This window comes from Aquarana catesbeiana, linkage group LG02 (assembly GCF_042186555.1).
Source record: "Aquarana catesbeiana isolate 2022-GZ linkage group LG02, ASM4218655v1, whole genome shotgun sequence".
Taxonomy (NCBI): Eukaryota; Metazoa; Chordata; class Amphibia; order Anura; family Ranidae; genus Aquarana; species Aquarana catesbeiana.
This window is the reverse complement of record NC_133325.1, coordinates 53,504,765-53,529,205: the sequence shown is the minus strand read 5'-3', so window position 1 is coordinate 53,529,205 and position 24,441 is coordinate 53,504,765. Positions and strand designations below refer to the sequence as shown.

General features: G+C 43.8%; 1 protein-coding gene across 4 annotated transcripts in view; it reads left to right on the top strand.

Annotated features, from left to right (window-relative positions):
• FCHSD2 (FCH and double SH3 domains 2) overlaps positions 1-24,441 on the top strand; it is a 375,255-nt gene that overhangs the window by 312,504 nt on the left and 38,310 nt on the right. For all 4 annotated transcript variants that reach the window (XM_073612907.1, XM_073612906.1, XM_073612905.1 and 1 more), the window contains 3 exons: positions 6,737-6,853; positions 9,893-9,997; positions 23,738-23,899. In XM_073612907.1, coding sequence (XP_073469008.1) covers positions 6,737-6,853; positions 9,893-9,997; positions 23,738-23,899 — 384 coding nt within the window. The remainder of the gene's footprint in view (positions 1-6,736; positions 6,854-9,892; positions 9,998-23,737; positions 23,900-24,441) is intronic.

Below are 24,441 nucleotides of genomic sequence, written 5' to 3'. Positions count from 1 at the left end.
CGTCTTCTCTTCCTGGCAAGCAGCAGGGTATCCGTTGCCAAAACTTCAGAGCATGTGCTGCTGTGAGGAGGAGACCATTCTCCACCCTGGTGGTCAATATACAGTGCCTTGAAAAAGTATTCACACCCCTTGAAATTTTCCACATTTAGTCATGTTACAACCAAAAATGTAAATGTATTTTATTGGGATTTTATGTGATAGACCAACACAAATTGGCACATAATTGTGAAGTGGAAGGAAAATGGTAAATGGTTTTCAAAACTTTTTACAAATATGTGAAAAGTGTGGGGGGTACATTTGTATTCAGCCCCCCAGTCAATAGTTTGTATAACCTCCTTTCACTGTAATTACAGCTGCAAGTCTATTTGGGTATGTCTCTACTAGGGTTGTCCTGGTGTCACTTTTTTAAGTGAGTACAAGTCCCGATACTTTTTTTCAAGTACTCGCGGATACCAATTACCGATACTTTTTTTTGTGTCAGTAGATTTTTATTTTTTTACAATTTTGTTTTTTGTTTTTTTTAAATTTCTTACAATATATATATATATATATATATATATATATATATATATATATATATATCTATATCTATATCTATATCTATATAGATATAGATATAGATATATATATATATATATATATATATATTCTCTATAAATATAATTTTTTTTTTTTTTTTTTTACAATGCTTTCTTTTTTTTTTTGAGGGGGGTGGACAGTCAGTGTTTATTTTATTTTATTTTTTTATTATTTTTACAATTTTACTTTAGAATATTTATTACAGTGTGATGGGGTGTAGGTTGAGTGACCTCAATAGATGCGGCACCTCATCCCTGATAATAATAGAAATAGGGAAATTGCCCGGCCTGTCAGTTTAGGTGGACGGCCATGTCTTGGTAGGTTTGCAGTTGTGCCATGCTCTTTCCGTTTTCGGATGATGGATTGAACAGTGCTCCATAATATTTCCAAAGCTTGGGATATTTTTTTATAACCTAACCCTGCTTTAAACTTCTCCACAACTTTATCCCTGACCTGTCTGGTGTGTTCCGTGGCCTTCATGATGCTGTTTGTTCACAAAGGTTCTCTAAAACAGTGGTCATCAACCCTGTCCTCAGGGCCCACTAACAGGCCAGGTTTTATGTATTACCTTGGGGAGATGCAGACTAGAATACTGCAATCACTGAGCAACAAATGATATCACCTGTGATGTATTTCAGTTATCTTGCAAACCCTGGCCTGTTAGTGGGCCCTGAGGACAGAGTTGATGACCACTGCTCTGAAAAATCTCTGAGGGCTTCACAGAACAGCTGTATTTCTACTGAGATTAAATTACACACAGGTGGACTCTACTAATTAGGTGACTTCTAAAGGCAGTTGGTTCCCCTAGATTTTAGTTGGGGGTATCAGAGTAAAGGAGGATGAATACAAATGCACACCACACTTTTCACATATTTATTTGTAAAAAAAATTTGAAAACCATTTTTCATTTTCCTTCCACTTCACAGTTATGTGCCACTTTGTGTTGGTCTATCACATACAATCCCAATAAGATACATTTACGGTTTTGGTTGTAACATGAAAAAATGTGGGAAATGTGAAGGGGTATGAATACTTTTTCAAGGCACTGTATGTGTTCTTAAAGGGAGTCTGTTAGGATACAAATAAAAGTTGCTCTTGCCCGCTTAGTTTTGTGTACGTCAGGGTAAAATTAGAAAAAATAAATCCGTATATCTCTGTAGTACAGGCACATGTGCCCACATTTAGTTTTTTTTAAAAAAAAGCTGTGAGTACAGAAAAACAACAGTTGATCTGCCAGAAATCCAGTGAGCTCCTAACTTTCTGCAGCAAGTAGACAACACTGCCACTGCTGCACTGACATCCAAATCATCGATTAAATGAAATGTTGTTTTCTGACACTTCAATAAAGTAAAAAAAAAAAAAAAAGAACAACTTCTTATCACAACACCCCTTCATTGCATACACCAGCCCACGCACGTTAACCAGCATATTTTGTGTTTTTTTTTTATGATTTGTGCAGATTCTACCTAGCAGATTTAGCCTTTCTATTTGTATGGGTGACCATTGTTTTTGGTACAGAATTTGATGAGAAATCCAACATTTTGGGGTTGTCACAGGAATAGGGAGAGGGAGGAAATCTTACAATGAGGACACTTGTTCCATTGATCACAGAGGAGATTTCCCCTGACTTCCTGTTTGCTGCTGGGAAAGGAAGGGAAACCGCTCTGTCAGAACCCAGACTGGAAAAAAAAAACTGACAGGGAGCTTAAAGTGTTACTAAACCCACAACAGTAAAATCAGTCTGTATATGCAGTAAGGTATGTTTGTTATACCCACTGTGCAACCGAAGGGGTTAATCCTGCGCAATGTGTAAATAGGCTGTTTGATCCCATCTTCTCTGATCCTCCCTTTCTTCTACAGTCCCCAATCCATCTGCTGATGGTATAGAGCCTTAGAAGGCACTCTGCACATGCTCAGTTTGGTGCGCATTGTTAGAGAGTTGTTTTGTTTTTGTTTTTTTGTTTTTTGTTTTGTTTCTTTTTGGGAGGATGCATGTGATCGGCACAAGGCCAATCAGCACTATCCAAACAGAGGGTCAGGGGTCATGCAGCCTCATAGGACAATCAGAGGTGAATAAAAACCCCTCCTACAAGCTTTAACCAGACACTGATAGAAGTAACAAGACTGCTATATACTGCTGATGAGAAAAGGTATTTAGCAGTCTATATTTACTAGAATGCTTGCATTTATGTTCATTTCCATTGTCTGTGTACTGTGGGAGACCAGATATAGTGAATGCAAGTCCTGGGTTTAGTATCACTTTAAAGTGGAGTTCTGACTTAAAAAAAATTTAAAGTCAGCAGCTACAAATACTGCAGCTGCTGACTTTGAATAATCGGACACTTACCTGTCCCAGGGTCCAGCGATGCAGGGGAACGAAGCCCCACTCATCTCCCCCTCCTCTCTGTGGCACCAGTATTGTCACTGTGGGCGCCCGGCTGCACGCACTGCGCGTGCGCGAGCCGCGCTGCATGCCGGGACTGGCTGGGCAATCATCTGGGACCTGTGACATGTCCGAGATGATTGCCGAGAGGGAGGGGGGAGAGGTGAACTTACTTCCGGGGCTGTGGTGCCCCGGGAGGAAGTGGGAGCTGGAACCCTCTAAAAAGAGGGTTTCCGCTCCCCCCCCAAAAAAATGACATGCCAAATGTGGCATGTCAGGGGGGGTCACCTTCCCTTAAAGCGGAAGTTCCATTTTTGGGTGGAACTGCTTTAAAGTAGAATGCCAGTCTCAACCTAACTGGCCACACAGAAAGGGCCAAAGGGCTGCATGTGTCTTCTGGGGCTGCAGGTTGAGCACCAGGTGAGTAAAGGTAAGTATCTGGAGTGTTTGCATAGCCCAAGATATTTTTGTTTTTTAAGTTTTGGATACAGTGGGGAAAGTTTTTAAAGTAGAATTCCAGCCTCAACCTACGTAGAGGGTTCTTTACTGTAAGAGCGGCAAGGATGTGGAATTCCCTTCCACAGGTGGTGGTCTCAGCGGGGAGCATTGATAGCTTCAAGAAACTATTAGATAAGCACCTGAATGACCGCAACATACAGGGGTATACAATGTAATACTGACACATAATCACACACATAGGTTGGACTTGATGGGCTTGTGTCTTTTTTTAACCTCACCTACCATGTAACCTAACTACACCTAAAAATGTTCCCTCCGCCTACTAACACCTATGCAGTAAGAAGAATGTATATACTTAACTAGGGCTGGGGAAAAAATCTATTTAAATCTTGAATCGAGTTGAGAGGTCAAATCGATTCAAAATTTAAGCAAATCGATTTTTTTAGATTTTTTTTCTCTTCACCGCGCCAGTCCCCAGGCGCTGCGGGCATGAGTTTTTAGGCGAAGCCGCGGCTTCAGCCTAGTCCGCAAGGCTGGACGACGCGGACTAGGCCGAAGCCGCGGCCTCGCCTAAAAGCTCATGCCCGCAGCGCCTCGGGACCGGCGCGGTTTCCAAAGAAAAAAAAAAACTCGATTCGAATCGTGAATCAAGTTTTTTTTAAGAGAATCGAAGATTTTTTTTTTTTTTTTTTTTTTTTTTTAGAAAATCTCCCAGCCCTATACTTAACTATTTTTAGCCCTCTCTGGTCTGGTCATATGATCCGGCTCCCCTGTGTCAGGCGGCTGCAGGGGAGAGGAGGGAACGAATGGGCCTATAGGTGACCTCTGTGATAATCTGTGATATTGCATCTTGCTGAAAGAAATATCAGATGCGTCATTTGTAAGGGGGCTGTGGGGAGTATTGATTTTGTAAAGCGCTTTCATATCGGAGATCTCTAGCAGTATTATGTAATGTGTCTCCAGTCTGTCTTTTGAAACATGTCCCCTTTCTTCAGGAACCCCTTCGTCATGTTCACAGTCTCCAACCATCTAATATGGCTTTTTGTAACATTACACTCTGTAAATATTATGTGGACCCCTTTGCTGACATCAGGGGCAGCACTTGAAAAAATATTCAATTTGAGTGTGTATTTTTAGCTCGAAAAGTCCCTTCTGTTGCTCTCAGCCTGCTCCACATCTCATTTTTTTTTTGCTGCTTTGATCTGACTTTCTGTTAGGGTGGCTATGTTAATTCTCCATTCTCCCACAGCATGTAGGGATTTGTTGGGTGCATAGAGCATTGCACATGACTACAACTGACACGGAGCACTGTTCATGTCGAAAATACAGAAGTAAAGGGGGGGGGGGAGGAGAGGTTTGGGAGCTCACAGAGGACGTTCAAATGAACAGATTACAGGAGTATTAAGTAGTGGATGTGTATGGATTATTTTCGGAGAATAAGGATATTGTTTAGTGCAGGGGTGTCCCAACACCGTTTCACTGTGGGCTGCATCAGCAGTATGGCTGCCTTTAAAGAGCCGGTTGTATCTGGGGTGCCCTACGTACACAGTGCAGGGTTCAGAAGTGCACTGTGTACAGAGTGCAGGATTTTTGGGGTGCACTACATACAGAATGCAGGGTTCAGATGTGCGTTGCATACAGAATGCAGGATTGTGCTGCATACAGAAAGCAGAATTCAGGATTATGCTGCATGCAGAGTTCAGAAGTGCGCTATGTACAGAGTGCAGGACTCATAGGGGTGCTATATACAGAGTTCAGGGTTCCCAGGGGTGCTATAAACAAGTGCAGGATTCAAAGGGGTGCCATGTTCAGGGGGGCACTATGTAGAAAGTGCAGGGTTCAGGGGTGGGCTACATACAGAGTGCAGGGTTCAGAGTTGCGCTGTGTACAGAGTGCAGGGTTTACAGTGCACTATGAACAGAGTGCAGGATTCATAGGGGTGTTATGTACAGTGTGCAGAGTTTAGGGTTGCGCTGTGTACAGAGTGCAGGGTTCACGGATCTACTGTGTGCAGGATTCAGGGGTGTGCTACATACAGCGTGCAGGGTTTAGGGGTGCACTATGTGTAGAGTGCAGAGCAGTGGCGGCCGGTGGAAAAAAAAAATTGGGGGGTGGCAAACAGTATGTCACCCCCAACCGCCCCCTGTCTGTCGGTATGTCGGTAGGTAACACTTACCCCATCACCGGCGGCTTCCCATGCTCGGTGGCGGCCTCCCGTTCTCCTGTTCTCAACGGGTCATTATGACGGCGGTGGCTTCCGTTTCCTCGCTCCTCCTTGGCGGCCAATAGGGAGTCTTCTCTTTTCGGGCCAATCGAAATACCGGTCTCACACCTGCTTCTGATTGGCTGGATTGAAGATCTGTGTTTCAACAGTCAATATTCATTCGCTGTTGTAACATACCCTGGGTGGACTCCGGTCACACTCTCTGCGACCCGAGCCCACCCTATTTTAAAGCTTATTAGAGCCTCTGCTTAAAAAAAAAAAACGCCCGGCCGCTGTAATTCATGCGCTGTGAAAGGGGCTGGACGCATTAATAGGGGGTGGCCGCAGCGGCCATGGATAGAGTCATGCTTTGCATGACTCTATCCATGGCATATAGGGGGTGGGCTGGAGAGAGGGGGTGGTGCCCGGGCACCCCTAATGGATGAGCTGCCCCAGGTGCAGGGTTCAGGACTGCGTGACGTGCAGCGATCAGGGATATGCAATGTACAGAGTGCAGGGTTTAGGGATGCCCTATGCACTGTGTGCAACGCCAACCCGCACAGGCTTCTGTGTTTACAAGTGACGGCGAGGAGTGGAGAGTGAGATCCAGAGGTGGTGGAATCAAGTTCCATCACAATCCAGCTATAAAACTGGGGAGGGGGACCACATGACAAGGCCTGGTGGGCCAGATTCGATCCGTGGGCCTTGTGTTTGACATGCGTGGTTTAGTGTCACTTTAAGGCCTCCTATATCATATAAGTTAGCTGTCACTGCTGTACAGTTTGGTCTTGGTTATTGCCCATTACCAGCACCTTTGAGTCTTTGGTGCTCAATTCAGGATCCCCAACCTTGAGAGTAGAAAAAAAAAATGACATCTGCTTATGGAGATAGCTGGGCGTCTCATCACATCTCCCAAAAAAAATAAATGCAGTAACTTTGTGTTCTTTCCATGCTGGCAGCTGTGGATGTTTGCGCCTTTCTTTGCAGACTCATTCCAGCAGATCACAGCTCATTACGTTGTTGGAAGCTTATACTGAAAGTGGGAAGAGCTTTCTGCCCCGTTACGAAGACAGAGATCACTGAGAAACTTTGATTTTGGTTTTGTCTTGCAGAGTCGGCAGCTGGAATCGGAAACGGGCACCACGGAAGAGCACAGTCTGAACAAAGAGGCACGCAAGTGGGCAACCCGAGTGGCGAGGGAGCATAAGAACATCATCCACAGCCAGCGTGTAGGTATAGTAGAAACACACCAGGGTCCTCTCCTGATGTTTGTCATGCCCTGATGTTTGCATGAAAATTCTGTGTGCTTTAGATGGCTACTGTATGTTTTATATTTGTTTTATTTGATTTTTACCTTGTGCATTATGGCTGTTGGGGTATTTTGCCAGTGCTTGGTTTTAGCTCTTCCTGGTAGTGACGGGCAAGCCTTCTTCCTCTTGCCTCTAACACATTCCTATTGGTCAGTTTGGTCCCGTCACTATGATGGACTGCCTAAAATGTGTGTCGAGGGTTATTATTATTATTATTATTCAGGATTTATATGGCGCCAACCGTTTACGCAGCACTTTACAATATAAAAGGGAGACAATACAGTTATAATACAATAAGATACAGGAGGATTAAGAGGGCCCTGCTCAGAAGAGCTTACAATCTAATAGGGTGGGGCAGGTGGTACAAAAGGTTGTAACTGTGGGGAATGAGCTGATTGAAGTGGTAAAAGATTAGTTGGAGACGTGATAGGCTTCCCTGAAGAGATGAGTTTTCAGGGATCGCCTGAAGGTAGCAAGAGTAGGGGATAGCCGGACAGGTGGAGGGAGCGAGTTCCAGAGGATGGGAGAGGCTCTGGAGAAATCCTGGAGATGAGCATGAGAAACGAGAGAGCTTGAGAGTAGGAGGTCTTGAGGATGGAAGAGGGTAGGCAAGCTACGACACTACCAAGAAATAAGTGGAGCTTTGCCTGGTCACAGCTACCTGTGTTATTTGGGTGGTGCAAGGGCAATGATTTCCGCTGCAGTTTTTTTCCCTATTTTTCATTTTTAAAAGCTGTTATTTTGCCTGTTCAAAGCAAAGTGTGACGGGTTCTCTTCACAGGTCAACCCTCAACCCACTCATGCCAACCTTCTCCCGCACAACAATCACCAGCTGGGTGTGGTCGTTTCCATCCCCACTGTGACTATAGTTATTAGTAATAGCATTTGTACATTGCATAGAAACATTCATCCTTGTGGGTGCATCCGTGTGTACATTTCATCCCCTGACTTGTACACGTAGGTTTAAAGAGTAACTCCACCTTTCTTAAGATAAAAAAAAAAAAAAAAAACAATCCCTTTTAGGTGATCACTTTACATTGAAAGGAGTTCAACCAACTACCTGTTTCTGCGCTGAAATAAAAGCTGTTTGTTCTACTGTGTCCTTTGGATACCAATTCTGAATAGGACTGCATTGATTATAATCAGCTGATGCGCTCTGTGTTCTTATGAGAAAAGTTGCAGTGTCTGCATCCTTTAAGAAGCGAATAAAGTGATTGTAAACCATTACATTTTTTTTAACCACTTCAGCCCCGGAAGGTTTTTACCACCTTAACGACCAGGCCATTTTTTGCGATACGGCACTGCGTTACCTTAACTGATAATCGCGTGGTCGTGCAATGCTGTAGCCAAATAAAATGTATGTCCCTTTTTTTTTTTTTCCACAAATAAAGCTTTCTTTTGGTGGTATTTGATCACCTGTGCGTTTTATTTATTTATATATTTTTTTTTTTTGCGCTATAAACAAAAAAAAAGAACAATTTTGAAAAAAAACTACAGTATATTTTTTTTACTTTCTGCTATAAAACATATCCAGTAAATATCAAATTTCTTCATCTATTTAAGCCAATATGTATTCTGCTACATATTTTTGGTAAAAAATCCAAATAAGGGTTTATTAATAGGCAAAAGTTATAGCCTCTACAAAATAGGGGATATATTTATGGCATTTTTATTTATTCATTTATTTTTTACTTGCAATGGCGGTGATCAGTGATTTTTAGTGGGACTGCGACATTGCAGCGGACAGATCGGACACCTGACACTTTTGTCACTTTTTTGGGAACCAGTGACTTTATTACAGTGATCAGTGCTAAAAATATGCACTGTCACTGGCAGGGAAGGGGTTAACATCAGGGGCGATCAAAGGGTTCGGTGTATTTCCTAATTGTGCGTTCTTACTGTGGGTGGGGATGGACTCACTGCATGGACACTGTGATCTGTGTTCCTGATTAGCAGGAACATTAGATGACCGTATCCATGGCTGACAGCACGATGGTCTGCTTGTTTACATCTGCAGACCGCCATTCTGTCTCTGTGGGGTACGATCGCGGGTGGCCGGCGGACATACCGTCCGCTGGGCCCGCTGATTGGCTCCCCCTGTTGCCAATCAGTGCGCGATCTCAGCGCCCCCCCCCCCCCCCCCCCCCCCCCCCGTGGCTATTGAACAAAATCATGTACAGGTATGTGATTTTGTGCAATAGAGCCGTCTTGCCGCAGTATATGTATGGCAGGAGGTCTTTAAGTGGTTAATAATATGTTATACTTACCTGCTCTGTGCAATGGTTTTGCACAGAGCAGCCCCGATCCTCTCCTGGCTCCTCCCCCTACAGAGTACTTACCATAGCAAGCTGCTTGCTATGGAGGCAGACACTCATGGGGGCTCACTCCTGAACTACACCCTCTGTGTCCGTTTACACATACAGCGTGGCTCGGCCCCACCCCCCTGCTCCCTTCTCACTGGCTGTGAGTGACAGCAGCAGGATCCAATGTCTCTGCTCTCATGTTCAGTGATGGTTCCAGATTTGGATCAGTAAGTATAAGGGGAGGGGGGCTGCACTCAGAAGGTTTTTTACCTTAATGCAGATTAGAGGGGTACCGAATGGAAATTTTAGTACTGAAACCAAAAATTCAGGATGCACAAGAATGACCGTTTTTTTAAAAAATATATATATTTTTTTATATATAATTGTATAATGTCCACAACTTTTTAATTAAAAAAAAAAAACTGTGGAAGTGCAGCCTTTTTGTATATATAAATCTGTGCCCTGCTGAGAAATGCGCTTCACACCAGGGCATAGATCTACCCCCGGATCTCATGGGGGTGGGGGTGGGGGGGGCAGCCTGGTTTTTAATTTGCAAAAGCAGATTCAGAGAAGAGAGAATATTTGATTGGATCATTTTTCACCTTGATTTCTGGGTTACAGAGTCACTTTATCCAGCACTTTGTCTCCTTTACAGGCCCTGGATGATTTAGAGTGTCAGAGCACGCCGCCGTCAGAGCAAGGCCGGGCGGAACTGGAGCAGAAAGTCGAAGAAGCCAGAGAGGGTATTCGCAAAGCAGAGGTAAGTGAGCGTGGTACGGGGAAATAAAAATAAAATCTGAAGTTTGTTACCTTTTTGTGTGATTCACTCTGCATTTTATATTGAATACATCTGCATTTCATTTACATTTTTAGTAGACTCCCAACTTCTATATAGTGGGAGTTTTACAGCTTTCCAAGTAACAATTGAGAATACATTGCTAAGACTGCACTCCCCACTAATTCATTTTAAAGATATGCTTACATACACTATATTACCAAAAGTATTGGGACACCTGCCTTTACACGCACACACATGAACTTTAATGACATCCCAGTCTTAGTCCGTAGGGTTCAATATTGAGTTGGCCCGCCCTTTGCAGCTATAACAGCTTCAACTCTTCTGGGAAGGCTGTCCACAAGGTTTAGGAGTGTGTCTATGGGAATGTTTGACCATTCTTCCAGAAGTGCATTTGTGAGGTCACAATGTAGATATTTGCCAGCACACCAAGGATCAGCACACGGTGGCGTCCAAACGGTTTAACTTATTGCATGATCACAACAATAAGTTAAACCGTTTGGACGCCACCGTGTACTGATCCTTGGTGTGCTGGCAAATATCTACATTGTGACTTGAACCAGTATCCAGCTGGTTGTTGCTCCAGCTCCCGACCTTTAAGAGCTTATACCAGGAACGTGTGCGATGGGAATATGAAACATCATTTGTGAGGTCAGGCACTGATGTTGGACGAGAAGGCCTGGCTCGCAGTCTCCGCTCTGATTCATCCAAAAGGTGTTCTATCGGGTTGAGGTCAGGACAGACTTGGATGCCATTGAAGTTCATGTAAGTGCGTTTAAAGGCAGGCGACCCAATACTTTTGGTAATATAGTGTATATAAAGTATATGTAGCTCGTTGCCTCATCTTCCTAGGTGCCTTGTAACGCTAGCTGTTAGGTCGGACAGGGCGCTCCTGCATCCCACAGCACAACCACCGCACTACAGATTTCTTATGTAGGCAATTAGCTGTCCGCAGCCTCCTGGGATACTCGCATCACTTATCCCAGGAGGCTTCGGGCCAATCTACAACACATGCACTGCGGCGTGTCATTAGGGGCTGGCTGTATGAACCAGGAAGAGGCAACAGCCTTCTGATGAGGCAAGAAGAGAAGATGGTGGTATGGGGCTGAATGTGCAACAGCGCAATGGCCGTTTACAGTGTAACAGTGCTGGATTTGCCGGGCATTGTTAAGTAAATTTACTTGTGTTGCAATGTATTTGATATATCAACTTTTTTTAAAAATCTCTCTCCTTTAGGCCCCTTTCACACTACCAAGACTTCAAAGTCGCGCAATTTTACCGCGACTTCAGGGAATGACTGTGTAAACTTGAGGTCTATGGATCTAAACTCGCATGAAAGTCAGGCCAAAGTAGTGCAGGGACTACTCTGAAGTCGGCACAACTTGAAGTCGCACAGTTATGAATGGTACTCATTGGAAATCATGGGGAACAACTTGTCATGCAACTTTACAGTTCCAAGTCGCACAAGCGTGAAAGGGCCCTTAGGGTCCGTTCACACTATGGCTTTGCAGTAATGTGCAGCAATGCCCATAAACATGTTAGGCCTGTGTCACACAGGCTTCAGCTTGTATAAACAGTGTGAACAGCAAGCATTGACAAAGAATTTTTTAGAACTTTCAGCAAGCTTTATTTAAGCTTTTAAACTACCATTCAGCTCCAGTTTGTACATGTTGAACACAGATCCTAATTGGAGTCCTGATTGCCACTTTAAGCAAGCTTCTAGCAGGCTTCAAAACTTTTTGATGTTTGTTGAAAGTCTGCTGAAGCCTGCTAGCAGCTTGCTTAAAGTGGCAATAAACACTCCCATTAGTTTTTGTGTTCAGTGTTTACAAACTGGAGCTGTACGGTGCTTTAAAAGCTTCAACAAAGCTTGCTGAAATCTCTGCAAATGCTTTGCCAAAGCTTGCTGTTTACTCTTATACAAGCTGAAGCCCATGTGAAACGGGCCTTAGTTCAAGCAGTGCTGTAGCACAGTGTACACATTTACAGTGGGTTGCGCTGCACTGCCACCTAATCAGCAGCACCCAACAACGCATGTCATTATGTCGGTGCATGTTGTGCTGCAACACACGTCTGTTGGAGTGTCATCTAGAATGAATTATTGCATTTTACATGCGTTGCCCCAATACCATAGTTTGAATGGGCCTTACTGTCAAGAAGGTCGGGAGCATTAAACTGTTTTTGAAGCTTTCTCTCAGGAGAACAAAGAATCAAAGCTTTTTCTAACTGATATTTTTCTAGCCATAAATAAGTTAAACGTGTAGCAATTTGCTTGTTGCTGCAACACACGTCTGTTGGAGTGTCATTGAGAATGAATTATTGCATTTTACATGCGTTTCCCCAAATATCATAGTGTGAATGGGCCTTACTGTCAAGAAGGTAGGGAGCATTAAACTGCTTTTGAAGCTTTCTTTCAGGAGAACAAAGAATCAAAGCTTTTTCTAATTGTTATTTTTCCAGACATAAATAAGTTAAACGTGTAGCAATTTACTTTGGAGCAAGCAGGTCTAATGAAAATCAATATCTGTTTTTTTTAAGTTTTTGCAGTATTTCAACCATTTGCTTCATATTATAGTGAGATCTACTGTCTGCAATTTTATCTGGGTAATGATTGCTGTATTGTGTGTGACCCCCCCCCCCCCCCCCCAACCCAGAGAGCCATAAAGGTTTTATTAGGAGAGCCTGGCTGTATAGCATTTCAGCAATGTGATAATAAGACGTCACCTTCTAATTTATGGCCGAAGTCAGTTTCTGATTATCCTACTTGCAGCTTTTGTTACGTTTGTGGTGTTCAGACGCACATAGTCCCTGCCATCCGCCTTCTTGTATACATGTGTCTCCTTCTGCTGCACTTTTAATTAAGATTTAATTAGTATTGTTACAAATAGAAGTAATTATAACCTTCTGCAGAAAACACATTCATTTTGAAGAGAGCTGCAGTTATTTCAGTGGCCTTTTTGTGCGCAGGTTGGCCGCGGTATCTGCGTTTTTCTTCAAGAGGACCTGTTTTGCATGATTCGAGGAATAATATTGTTCACGTGCAGGCACACAATTTACCTCTTACTGAGGAAATAAATAAATAAAAGGAATTTATTTGTTACTTTGTTCACCCCCTGCATGTTTTTGCCATTTATGGGGAAAATTTAAAGATGACGGTCATGCGAAAAAATATGTGCACCCCTTGGAAATTGTTGACTTTAACATACAAACATACACTATATTACCAAAAGCATTGGGACGCCTGCCTTTAAACGCACATGAACTTTAATGGCATCCCAGCCTTAGTCCATAGGGTTCAGTATTGAGTTGGCCCACCCTTTGCAGCTTCAACTCTTCTGGGAAGGCTGTCCACAAGGTTTAGGAGTGTGTCTATGGGAATGTTTAACCATTCTTCCAGAAGAGCGTTTGTGATGTCAGGCACTGAGGTGGCTGAAAAGGCCTGACTCACAGTCTCAACTCTAATTCATCTTAAAGGTGTTCTGTCAGGTTGAGGTCAGGACTCTGTACAGGTCAGTCAAGTTCCTCCACTCCAAACTCACTCATCCATGTCTTTATGGACCTTACTTTGTGGACTGGTGTGCAGTCATGTTGGAACAGGAAGGGGCCATCCCCAAACTGTTCCCACAAAGTTTGGAGCATGAAATTGTCCAAAATGTCTTGGTATGCTGGCATCTTAAGAGTTCCCTTCACTGGAACTAAGGGACCAAGCCCAACCCCTGAAAAACAACCCCACACCATAATCCCCCCTCCACCAAATGGATTGGACCAGTGCACAAAACAAGGTCCATAAAGACATGGATGAGCGAGTTTGGGGTGTAGGAACATGACTGGCCTGCACTTCAACCCGATAGAACACCTTTGGGATGAATTCGAGTACAGCCTGCAAGCCAGGCCTTCTCGTCCAACATTAACGTCTGACCTCACAAATGCACTTCTGGAAGAATGGTCAAACATTCCCATAGACACACTCCTAAACCTTGTGGACAGCCTTCCCAGAAGAGTTGAAGCTGTTATAGCTGCAAAGGGTGGGCCAACTCAATATTCAACCCTACGGACTAAGACTGGGATGCCATTAAAGTTCATGTGTGTGTAAGGCAGATGTCCCGATACTTTTGGTAAAATGTTGTATTTGAACAGGCAAACATTAAATTTACAGTACTGGCCACAGTAACGGTCGACATGTTTGTTGCAAATCGAAGACAGTCTTTCAGGAGAAGAACCTCATACCAAATGGTGGTGGAAAAGTTATGGGCTGGGGCTGCTTCGGGACCAGAGCATCTGTCAGGCACAGAGTCAACTATGAATTTTGAATCATAGCAGGGTGTTCTTGATGAGAATATGGTTGGCCATTATGGACAATTTTCTGTACTGTAGCTGTCATCATTTCACAGCATGCACAAACTTTAGGCTTGACATGTTTGGTATCTGTTTATTCGAAGTAGCTTCATCTTTCATATTTTACTCTAAAATAGAGTGTTGTGGGTGTTTGTATTCAAATTCATTTAAGGCCACTTTCACACTGAGGCGCTTTACAGGCGTTTTAGCGTTAAAAATAGCGCCTGTAAAGCGCCTCTCCTGTCACTCTAGTGCGAAAGCCCGAGTGCTTTCATATTGGAGCGGTGCGCTTGCGGGACGTTAAAAAAAAGTCCTGCATCTTTAGGGCGGTGGAGAAGCGGTGTATACACCACTCCTCCACCGCCCCTCCCCATTGAAATGCATGGGCAGCACTGCAGAAGCGCCTGCAAAGCGATTCGGCAGCGGTGCTACACGAGCGCTATTAAGCCCTTCTTCGCCCGCTAGCCGGGGTTAAAAGCACCCCGCTAGCGGCCAAAAAGCGCAGCTAAAACGACAGTAAATTGCAGCGCTTTACTGCCGATGCCCTCACCGCCCCAGTGTGAAAGTAGTCTTGGTGCATTTACCTAAAATATGCGTTTTGATAAACAGTTGGGCAAATATCATTTAACATACAAAATTGTAACTGCAGCCATAGGTACCCTGCTTTCTAAATATATATAAAATTGATTGGGGGTTAAATTTTTCAGTAAAAACTGCAGATTTGAGCGTGTGAGAAAAGTGAGAATAAGTAGAAAAGTGACTAACATGACAACACCTACATGCCCCCATTCACATAGCATAACTTACATTTCTACCTTTTTCAGGCTTTGTTAACATGGGGCAATTACATCCATGCCTCGCGTAGCACCATGTTTTACCTGCACAGGGATGCACAAGTGTGCGATTTTGCGCAGAAAAAAAACACATGACATAAATAAACGTGGCTTAACTCTTGTGCAATACAAGCCATCATTATGAGCATTTTTAATGCTTCTTTTTCTGCCAGAGATTCTGGCATTTTCTCAGCCGACCATTGTGCATGGACTTTTTTTTTTTTCAGCTTATACCCCTAGCCTCTGTGTGCGTGTCAGATACTCTTAACCTTTGACTGCTAAAAACACTTAAAGGAGAAATCCCAGCTGTGAGCGGTGTAAGTCCATCTCTCTGTAGGATGAATCCTGTGGGCACAATACAGCGGTTTTTAATTAATATTTTAACATAAGTGTACCCCTAGGGGGATAGTTATCCAGCTTGCTTAGTCCTCACGGAGTAGTCATGTGGAATATTAGATAGCGTAGTTCATTGTAATCACGCACTCCATGTGGTTTTTTTCCATTGCCTCTGGTCTATGGGAGCCTGGAAACTCATTGCTTCAGACAGCGCTGCCTCCGATTGGGAAAAGTAGTCATGTAAAGACGGTTTAGAACTTTAGGATTTCATTGCTGTCCCCATTATGAAGATTTGGCCGTCCTTTCCTTTGCTAATGACTGGTAAAAGAGAATTTGAAACCTGACAAAAATTTGAACTTTTCATCAGTCTATTTAACCTTAACCGCTTCAGCCCCGGGAAGATTTTACCCCCTTCCGGACCAGAGCACTTTTTGCGATTCGGCACTGCGTCGCTTTAACTGACAATTGCGCGGCCGTGCGACGTTGCACCCAAACAAAATTGAAGTCCTTTTTTTCCCACAAATAGAGCTTTCTTTTGGTGGTATTTGATCACCTCTGTGGTTTTTATTTTTTGCGCTATAAACAAAGTGCGACAATTTTGAAAAAAAAAAAAGCAATATTTTTTACTTTGTGCTATAATAAATATCCCCCAAAAATATATAAAAAAAACAATTTTTTTCCTCAGTTTAGGCCGATATGTATTCTTCTACATATTTTTGGTAAAAAAATCGCAATAAGCATATATAGATTGGTTTGCGCAAAAGTTATAGCGTCTATAAAATACGGGATAGTTTTATGGCATTTTTATTGTTAATTTTTTTTTTTTTTTTACTAGTATTGGCGGCGATCTTTATCGGGACTGCAACATTATGGCGGAAACGTCAGACACTTTTGACGCATTTTTGGGACCATTGGAATTGATACAGCGATCGGTGCTATAAAAATGCACTGATTACTGTAAAAATGTCACTGGCAGGGAAGGGGTTAACACTAAGGGGCGATCAAGGGGTTAACTGTGTTCCCTAGTGTGTGTTCTAACTGAAGGGGGGAGGGGACTGTCTAGGGGATATGACAGATCGCTGTTCATACTTAGTATGAACACACAATCTGTCTCTTCTCCCCTCAGAGAACCAGAAACTGTGTTTACTCACACAGATCCCGGTTCTCCGTGTGTCACCAGTGATCGCGACTCCCGGGCACTTGCAACAGCTCCAGGGGCGAGCAGCCGGCGCGCGTCCCTAGTGGCCACAGGGCGAAGCGCGAAGCGACGTTGCATAATGTCGTTTCGCCCAGCCATGCCATTCTGCCGCAGTAAAACTGCGGTGGCGGGTCAGCAAGTGGTTAAACTGCATAGAGGGTTCTTTACTGTAAAAGCGGCAAGGATGTGAAATTCCCTTCCACAGGCGGTGGTCTCGGGGGGGGGCATTGATAGTTTTGAAAAACTATTAAATAAGCACCTGAACAACCACAACATACAGGGATATACAATGTAATACTGACATATAATCACATTCATAGGTTGGACTTGATGGACTTTCTTTCTTTTTTCAACCTCACCTATGTATCTATGTATTAAAAATGTAAAGTCCACTTTTCTGATGTTTTTTCATGTTACACCCATATTTAGGCTGTAATATGAAACTTGGTGCTGGTCCACAGCCCTCATTGATAGGATCTGTGAATAGAAAACTACAAGTCCCATCTGTCACCACAAATAACCAAATGGAAATATAAAAACTGCGCTCAGAGACTATATGTGGCGGCTGGCGCTTCACTAGATATATAGTGCAAACAAATTATATATAAACATTAGAGCAGCGCTCAAATAAATATGTAAGAAAATGAAAATATAGGACCTAGGTCCACCAAATAGTGTAACCACCCAAAGTGGCAAAGGAACCAAACGGATCCTGCAATAATTAAAAAAATTGTATCTATAAAATAATATCAAAAATAAATACAGATGAGATATGATGCAGGAAAAATTTTTGCTTAAAAGTCTATCACTAAAAGTTCATGAATATATCAGCATTCGACGTATAATAGTCCACCATAGGAAATGAGTCCCATAAGTTGAAGAAAGATCACCCGTGAAAGGATGCAATATAGTTAAAACTTTTCCCTTGCTGTGTGGTCTGCCACCATATAGTAAGATTGACACGCTTAGCGGAAGGTGTGGACTCATATACTGGTGTGTACTGAGTTAATCGTGCAGTTATGAGGAATCACCTTAACAATATCCCGCACTGTCAATCAGATTGTATGGAAATCACCCCGTCCCCGAGTTGAAAGTAAAGGTCTTACCTTCAAAAAGCAGGCTCCCAATATACGGCAGACCACGTCAAATGGGAAAGCAGTTCACAAACATATGTATAGAAAACAAACAGCCACAGATGGTATAAAACTGCATCGTAAAACAGTTATTGTAAAAAACGAATGTACACTTGCAAGAATCCACTTAAAATCGTGCTATGTATTCCATCAACAATTCAAAAAGATCGCAATGACTCCACGAGCGTCACCCGACGTGTTTCGTCCTATTGGACATCTTCTGGGGCGTGAGAATCGTGTACAGTCACTGCGGCACCGCTCCCACTGGCTGTACACTCCAAATCCATAGGTGTCAATTAAGGATGAGCTCCGGCGTGTTCGTACAGCCCACGTGCAGAGCCCGCCCAGAAGTCAGCACTGCGCTGCGCTAATCACAGGCAGTGAGACATTGACCCGATGCGCGGCTGCAGAGATCGGGAAATGTCTCACTGCCTGTGATTAGCGCAGTGCCAACTTCCTGGCGGGCTCTGCACGTGGGCTGTGCGAACACGCTGGAGCTCATCCTTAATGTCAATCCTATCAAGATGGTCTCACTCCCTGACAGAGAAGAGTCTGTGCTCCCTCACTCCCGCCCTCAGAAATAGAAGGACTCAATAGAGCCCAAATGTGGTGACGGCATTGCACTTGTATCTCAATGTTTAGTCTAGCCTCATAATCAGTGTACCTTGTACAGACCTGGGGCTGGAGGAATGGTCAGCAGGAGCTGGAGCCTATCCGCCAAGACTCACCGGTCACAGTTGCAGTGTCTTGCAGGCTCCTGTGCAAAAAATGAATAAATGCACATTTTTCTTTTAGCAATATGAATGCATCAAATTTTTTTATTTATTTAATTTTTTTTTTTTTACAAAAGATGGAATTTGCCTTTTTAAAACAAGTTTTGGCTAGAGTTGAGCTTCTCCTTTGCAGCATCTGGTTAGACTGACCTGTTAGTGCCATGTGTTGATTAACATAGATGAGCGGGCAGTGTCCTCCTGACACCTGTAAGTTAATCTTCATTCTTGGTTGAACAGGGAGGTTTTTCCCAGGGAAACCTTCTCACCTTTTAACCCTTCTGAATTATCCAGCAATTAGATGCTTTCCTATGGAGTTCAGATCAGATGGTAGTTGGGCAGGGGTAGAGGGGTTAGGTTTCTTCCTTGTTGGTTTCATATTTTCTAGCAGTTTGCACGTGTATCTATGGCCATATAAAAAACGGAGGGGTCTTTGTATGCTTAAAGTAGGTAAGCCAGGGGAGGCAGTGTGATGCTTTGGGCAATGTTCTGCTGGGAAATCTTGGCTCCTGCTATACATGTGGATGTTACTTGATGGGTATCACCTACCTAAACATTGTTGCTCACCAAGTACACCCCTTCTTGGAAACTATATTCCTTGGTGGCAGTGGCCTCCTTCAGCGGGGTAATGCGCCCTGCTTCACTGCAGGAATAGTTTGAGAAACACAACATCGAGTTTGAAGTGTTGACTTGGTCTCCAAATTCTCCAGATCTCAATCCAGTTGAGCATCTGAGGAATATGCTGGAAAAACAAGTCCAATCCACGGAGGCTCCACCTCGCAACTTACAGGTCTTAAAGGATCTGCTACAGAGGACCCCTGGCCCTCTGTCTGGACAGTGCTGATTGGCCCTGTGCTGATCACATGCACTCTCTCAAGAAGAAAAAAAAAAAACGCTAGCAATACACAACAAAATGAGCATGTGCAGAGTGCCTCCTAGGAATCTGTACTGTTAGGAGATGGATTGAGGACAGTGGAAGGAGGGGAGGATCAAACATCCTTTTTACACAATGCAGATTAACCCCTTAGGGTTCCACAGTGAGTACAACAAGCATGCTTTACTGCAAATTCAGACTGATTTTACTGTTGTGGGTTTAGTAACATATTAATGTTGAAAGTTGCAGTAGACTTAATACATAACTGTTAAAGCAGAGCTCCACCCAAAAAGGGAAGCTCCACTTGTCTGCCTAACCCCCCCCCCCCCATCTGCTGCCACATTTGGCACCTTTTTGGGGGTGGGGGGGGGAGCAGGTACCTGTTTCCCTTAGTCAAGATGGTGGCGGCAGCACCTGATAGCCAATTAAAAAGATCGTTTCGGGTGAGGACATTGCTGGATCCCTGGACAGGTAAGTGCCCTGATATTAAAAGTCAGCAGCTGCAGTATTTGTAGCTGCTAACTTTTATTTTTTTCTGAAGGAGCCTGGAGCTCCTCTGTAATATATTGTTAGTATAATACTTTGTTATACATGATGGGTACATTAATCTTGTAACGCTCTTATAGTACTTATGAATTGGGTGCATGGAGACTTTGGTAACTCTATTGCAGCATTGTACTAATTTTTCCTCCTCCAATTTGTCACGTTTTTGCGTTCGGCATGTTTGCCCAGGGCTCCCTGAACGGCATAAATCTTTATAGAATATCTCATCTCTGGTGCCCATGTGAGCAGACATTATTAGCATGTTTGTCTACAAAGCTAAAGTGCCTGCGATGGATTTTTCTGCATGAACAGCGCTGGCTGAAATTGCACCATCAGCGGAGTTCAGCACAGACTGTAGACAACGTTTTTATTTTCAATGTCATCTTTTCATTCTTTAACTTCCTGATTGTGCCGGAGTTGGCACTGTTGCTTGAGGGCAATCAGTGACAGGGTCCGGCTACATCTGTCGTTTTTATTTCCTGTAAAATACTGGAGAAGCAAAAAATATGCATTTGCAAACTGATTAAAAACGACAACTCTGCCCAGATTCCAGGCCCCTTTTGATTTGTCCATGCAAGGCAAAGCACAGGTTCACTTCGAGGTAAAACTGCAGTCAAAAAACGGATAGCAGAACTAAAGTCTCCTGCGCCAGCATCTTCTAATGAGTGCCTGTCTTCAGGCCTCTTCATTGGGCAGCAGAGGATGATTTCACTCCTGTGCAAGTGAAGGAGACCATCATCCCGGCACTTGGAGACCAGCCCAGCATGCGCATGCACAGCTCAGTTTACAGTGCCGGAGGAGGTGGTGAGTAGACAGGTAGGGGCTTTTTTTGAAGAAGAAGAAGAGGAGGAGGAGATGGTGCATGTCTCTCCTCCAATTGCCTGCTCGCAGTTTTTTACAGCGGGATTTTAGTTCCACTTTATTAGTTCCGCTTTATCCAGAGCTCTCCCTGTCGTACACCTGACAGCCAGCATCATTCAACCCATTTTCTCCTAGCCCGGCTGTCATGGACTCCCTTTCCCCCTCCAAAGTTTGTCACTGGACAGTAAGACCTCATGCACACTGCAGCTAATTTTGTGCGTTTTATTTTTTATAACAGCCCTTAAAACGGAACTTTCAACTTTCTATCTATTAAATCTTCTGCCCTTGTTTTAGCTTTGGATAGTAAAACATTTTTTTTTCTGCCAGTAAATACCTTTGCAGCTCACTTCCTGTTTCTTGTCTGGTAAAAAGCCTAGGCTTATGACATCATGCACAGCTCTCTCTCGCACTCTCGTGAGAGTTTGTCAGGAAGGGAGGGGGGTATGAGTCATAAGAGGGGTAATGAGAGCTGCAGAGCTGGCGGTGTGCCTCTATGTGTCTGTGTAAATCCAGGAAGTGAACAGGCAGCAGCTTCAGCTGGCCACAGTTAAAATGGTTGCAGCCAGACTCAGTGGAGGGAGATTTCTTCAGCATATTTGGCAAGTACAGAATCACAGTATATATAAAATAATATGCAATGTGGTTGAAGGGAAGCTTCAGAATGGCAAAGATATTTTTATTACAAATTATGTGAGCAGATTGCAGTTCCTCTTTAAACTCCCGTCTATGTTAGCCTATGTGTCCATGGACATATGGACGTTTTTTGAAGTTTATCAGCATGGGAAGTGTATGGGCTGTTGTCTGAACGCCTTAAAATCGAGTTCAAGAGCAGTTCTTCTGACCACACGAAATGCTGAATAAACATGCTTTTATCAACGTTCAGTGTTTTTTTTTACATTGCAGAGCTGAATGTAAGCTAGTGTAATATTACAAAACTGCCCAAAAACTCTGACGTTGAAAAATGCGCATAAACGCAATTAACTGCTTGCTGCCCGCCCACGGTCAAATGACGGCGGGGCGGTGCAGCTCTTGTTCTGGGATGCCACCATATGACGGCATCCCAGAACGGCCACTCTCGCGGGGGCGACACGGCGCAGCCTTTTCTGTGTAATGAGCCGTGCCCACGGCTCTTTAACCATGTGATCGGCTGTGTCCAATCACAGCTGGTCACATGTAAACAAGGAAGTGCCGGTAATCGGCTCTCCTCACCTCACACTGACAGAGTGTGAGGAGAGGAGAGCCGATCAGCGGCATCTCCTCACAGGGGGACATGTAGGAATGTAATCAGGGCACTGATCATCAGTGCCCTGATTACAATAAAGAAATACAGTGTCACCATACAGTGCCCACCAGTGGCAGCAATCAGTGCCCACAAGTGCCACCAATCAGTGCCCATTAGCCATGCCAGTCAGTGCTGGCAATTAGTGCCGCCTATCAGTGCTGCTCATCAATGCTCATCACTGCTGACCATCAATGCCCACCAGTGCCACCCATCAATGCCTCTCAGTGCCCATATGTACCGCCTATCTGTGCCGCCTATTCATGCCCACCAGTACCACCCATCAGTACCCGCCACTGCCGCCTATTAGTGCCCATCAGTGGCACCTATCGGTGCCCATAAGTGCGGCATATTAGTGCCACCTCATCAGTGCCCATAAGTGCCACCTTATCAATGCCCACCAGTTCAGCCCATCGGTGCCGCCTCATCAGCACACATCAGTGAAGGCGAAAAATTACTTTGTTACAAAATTTACTGACATAAAAAAGTAAACTTTTTTTTTTTCAAAATTTTTGGTCTTTTTTTTTTTTTTTTTTTGTAAAAAAAAAAAAAAAAAACAGCAGTGATTAAATATCACCAAAAGAAAGATCTATTTGTGTGAAGAAAATGATAAAAAAATTTGTTGGGCACAGTGTTGCATGACTGTGCAATTGTCATTCAAAGTGCGACAGCGCTGAAAGCTGAAAAATGGCCTGGGCAGGAAGGGGGTGTTAGTGCCTGGTAGGCAAGTGGTTAAAGAATGCTGTTAAAAGCGCATTTTTAAAGCAGTGTTTTCCTGCCAGCAATCTGACATCCAGAAAAACTTTTTTGAACGTCCTGTGTGCATGGAGCCTAAAGGAGAAGCAGCATATCAGCATGTGAACTGATTGGCTCTTTGTGCTGCTTCCCTGTCTTCCAGTTCTCCTATACAGGGACTGCAAGAGACAGATACCAAGAAAAATTGTGGTACTTACACTGCTTGTAAAAAAAATTTAAAATAATACTAAATAATGAATACAGAATTGCATTTATGTGTGTAGTTTATATTTGCTTATATTTAACTTCCTTTCACTCCCACCACTGCCCCAATGCCAACCACCAGGAGCAGCATAGACACCCCTAGGTTGCATAGCACTCTGCCGGTCTCCCCAGAGCCAAGCACCAGCTCTATCTCTGGGTTATCACCGAGAGTGTGAGGAAAGCTCTGTGTAGAAGAGTTGTAGCTTACACAAAGTAATGGACTTTCCATGCGACATCGCTGTCATGTGGCCGAGTCACAGTCTATACCCGGAAGTACTAAACAGAGTGGTGATGGAGCAAAGGAAAGGTAAGTGTATACTGCTGTCATGGAGGATGGGGGGGTGTAAAGCACAGCCCAAGTTTGGTTTTAAAATTAATTCTGAATGGTTAAAGATATTTGTCCTAAAAAAAGCCTGCAGGTATAATTTCTGTAATTTGGGTTTTAAATATATGTGTTGTCTGTGACCAAGTGATATATATTCAAATACATTTGTTACACTACAAGACAAATCTAAACATTTTCTTCTTCTGGTCTTCCAACAGATCACAAAGCTGAAGGCAGAAGCTCGCCTGGATCTCTTGCGACAGATTGGGGTGTCTGTGGACACGTGGTTAAAGAGTGCCATGAACCAGGTGATGGAAGAACTGGAGAACGAGCGATGGGCCAGCCTTCCAACCTTGATCAATAACGGATCTTCGCACTTGGTAAGATCATCTCACTTTCCTGAATCCTAAACAAATGACCTTTTTATTAACATAAAACCAAACCAATGCTATGTTAAATCAACTCTGGAGAAGGGGGTGGGGGGGGGGGGTTGGGAAACCTTCCTTCACCACTTGGTGAGTCGTGCTGCAAGTGAGCCTCGGGGCCTCCTAGTCAGTATTAATAAAGTGCAATGAGCTGAAGGACCGCTAAGAGAAGAGGTTAAAGCCGGCCATGTATCAATTAAAATGTGGCTGGTTCAGCAGGGACTTCCCGGGATTCGATCCATGTATGGGCAGGCTGATTGTACCCAAGTCGATCCATTGATCAACATAGGTGCAACCAGCTTCTCAGATTTTATGCATGCATTTACTGCCGGCGGCTATAGCTGCTAGCAGTTATCGTGTTCTGCTAGCTGGGAAGGCACCCTGCGCCCCCTACTTACAGAACACAATAGCGCTGTGGGAAGGATTCTAAGGACACTTACTGTGTTGATGGGGGGAATCAAGCGATTTTCTTTCCACCAGTGGTGGAAGCAAAGAAA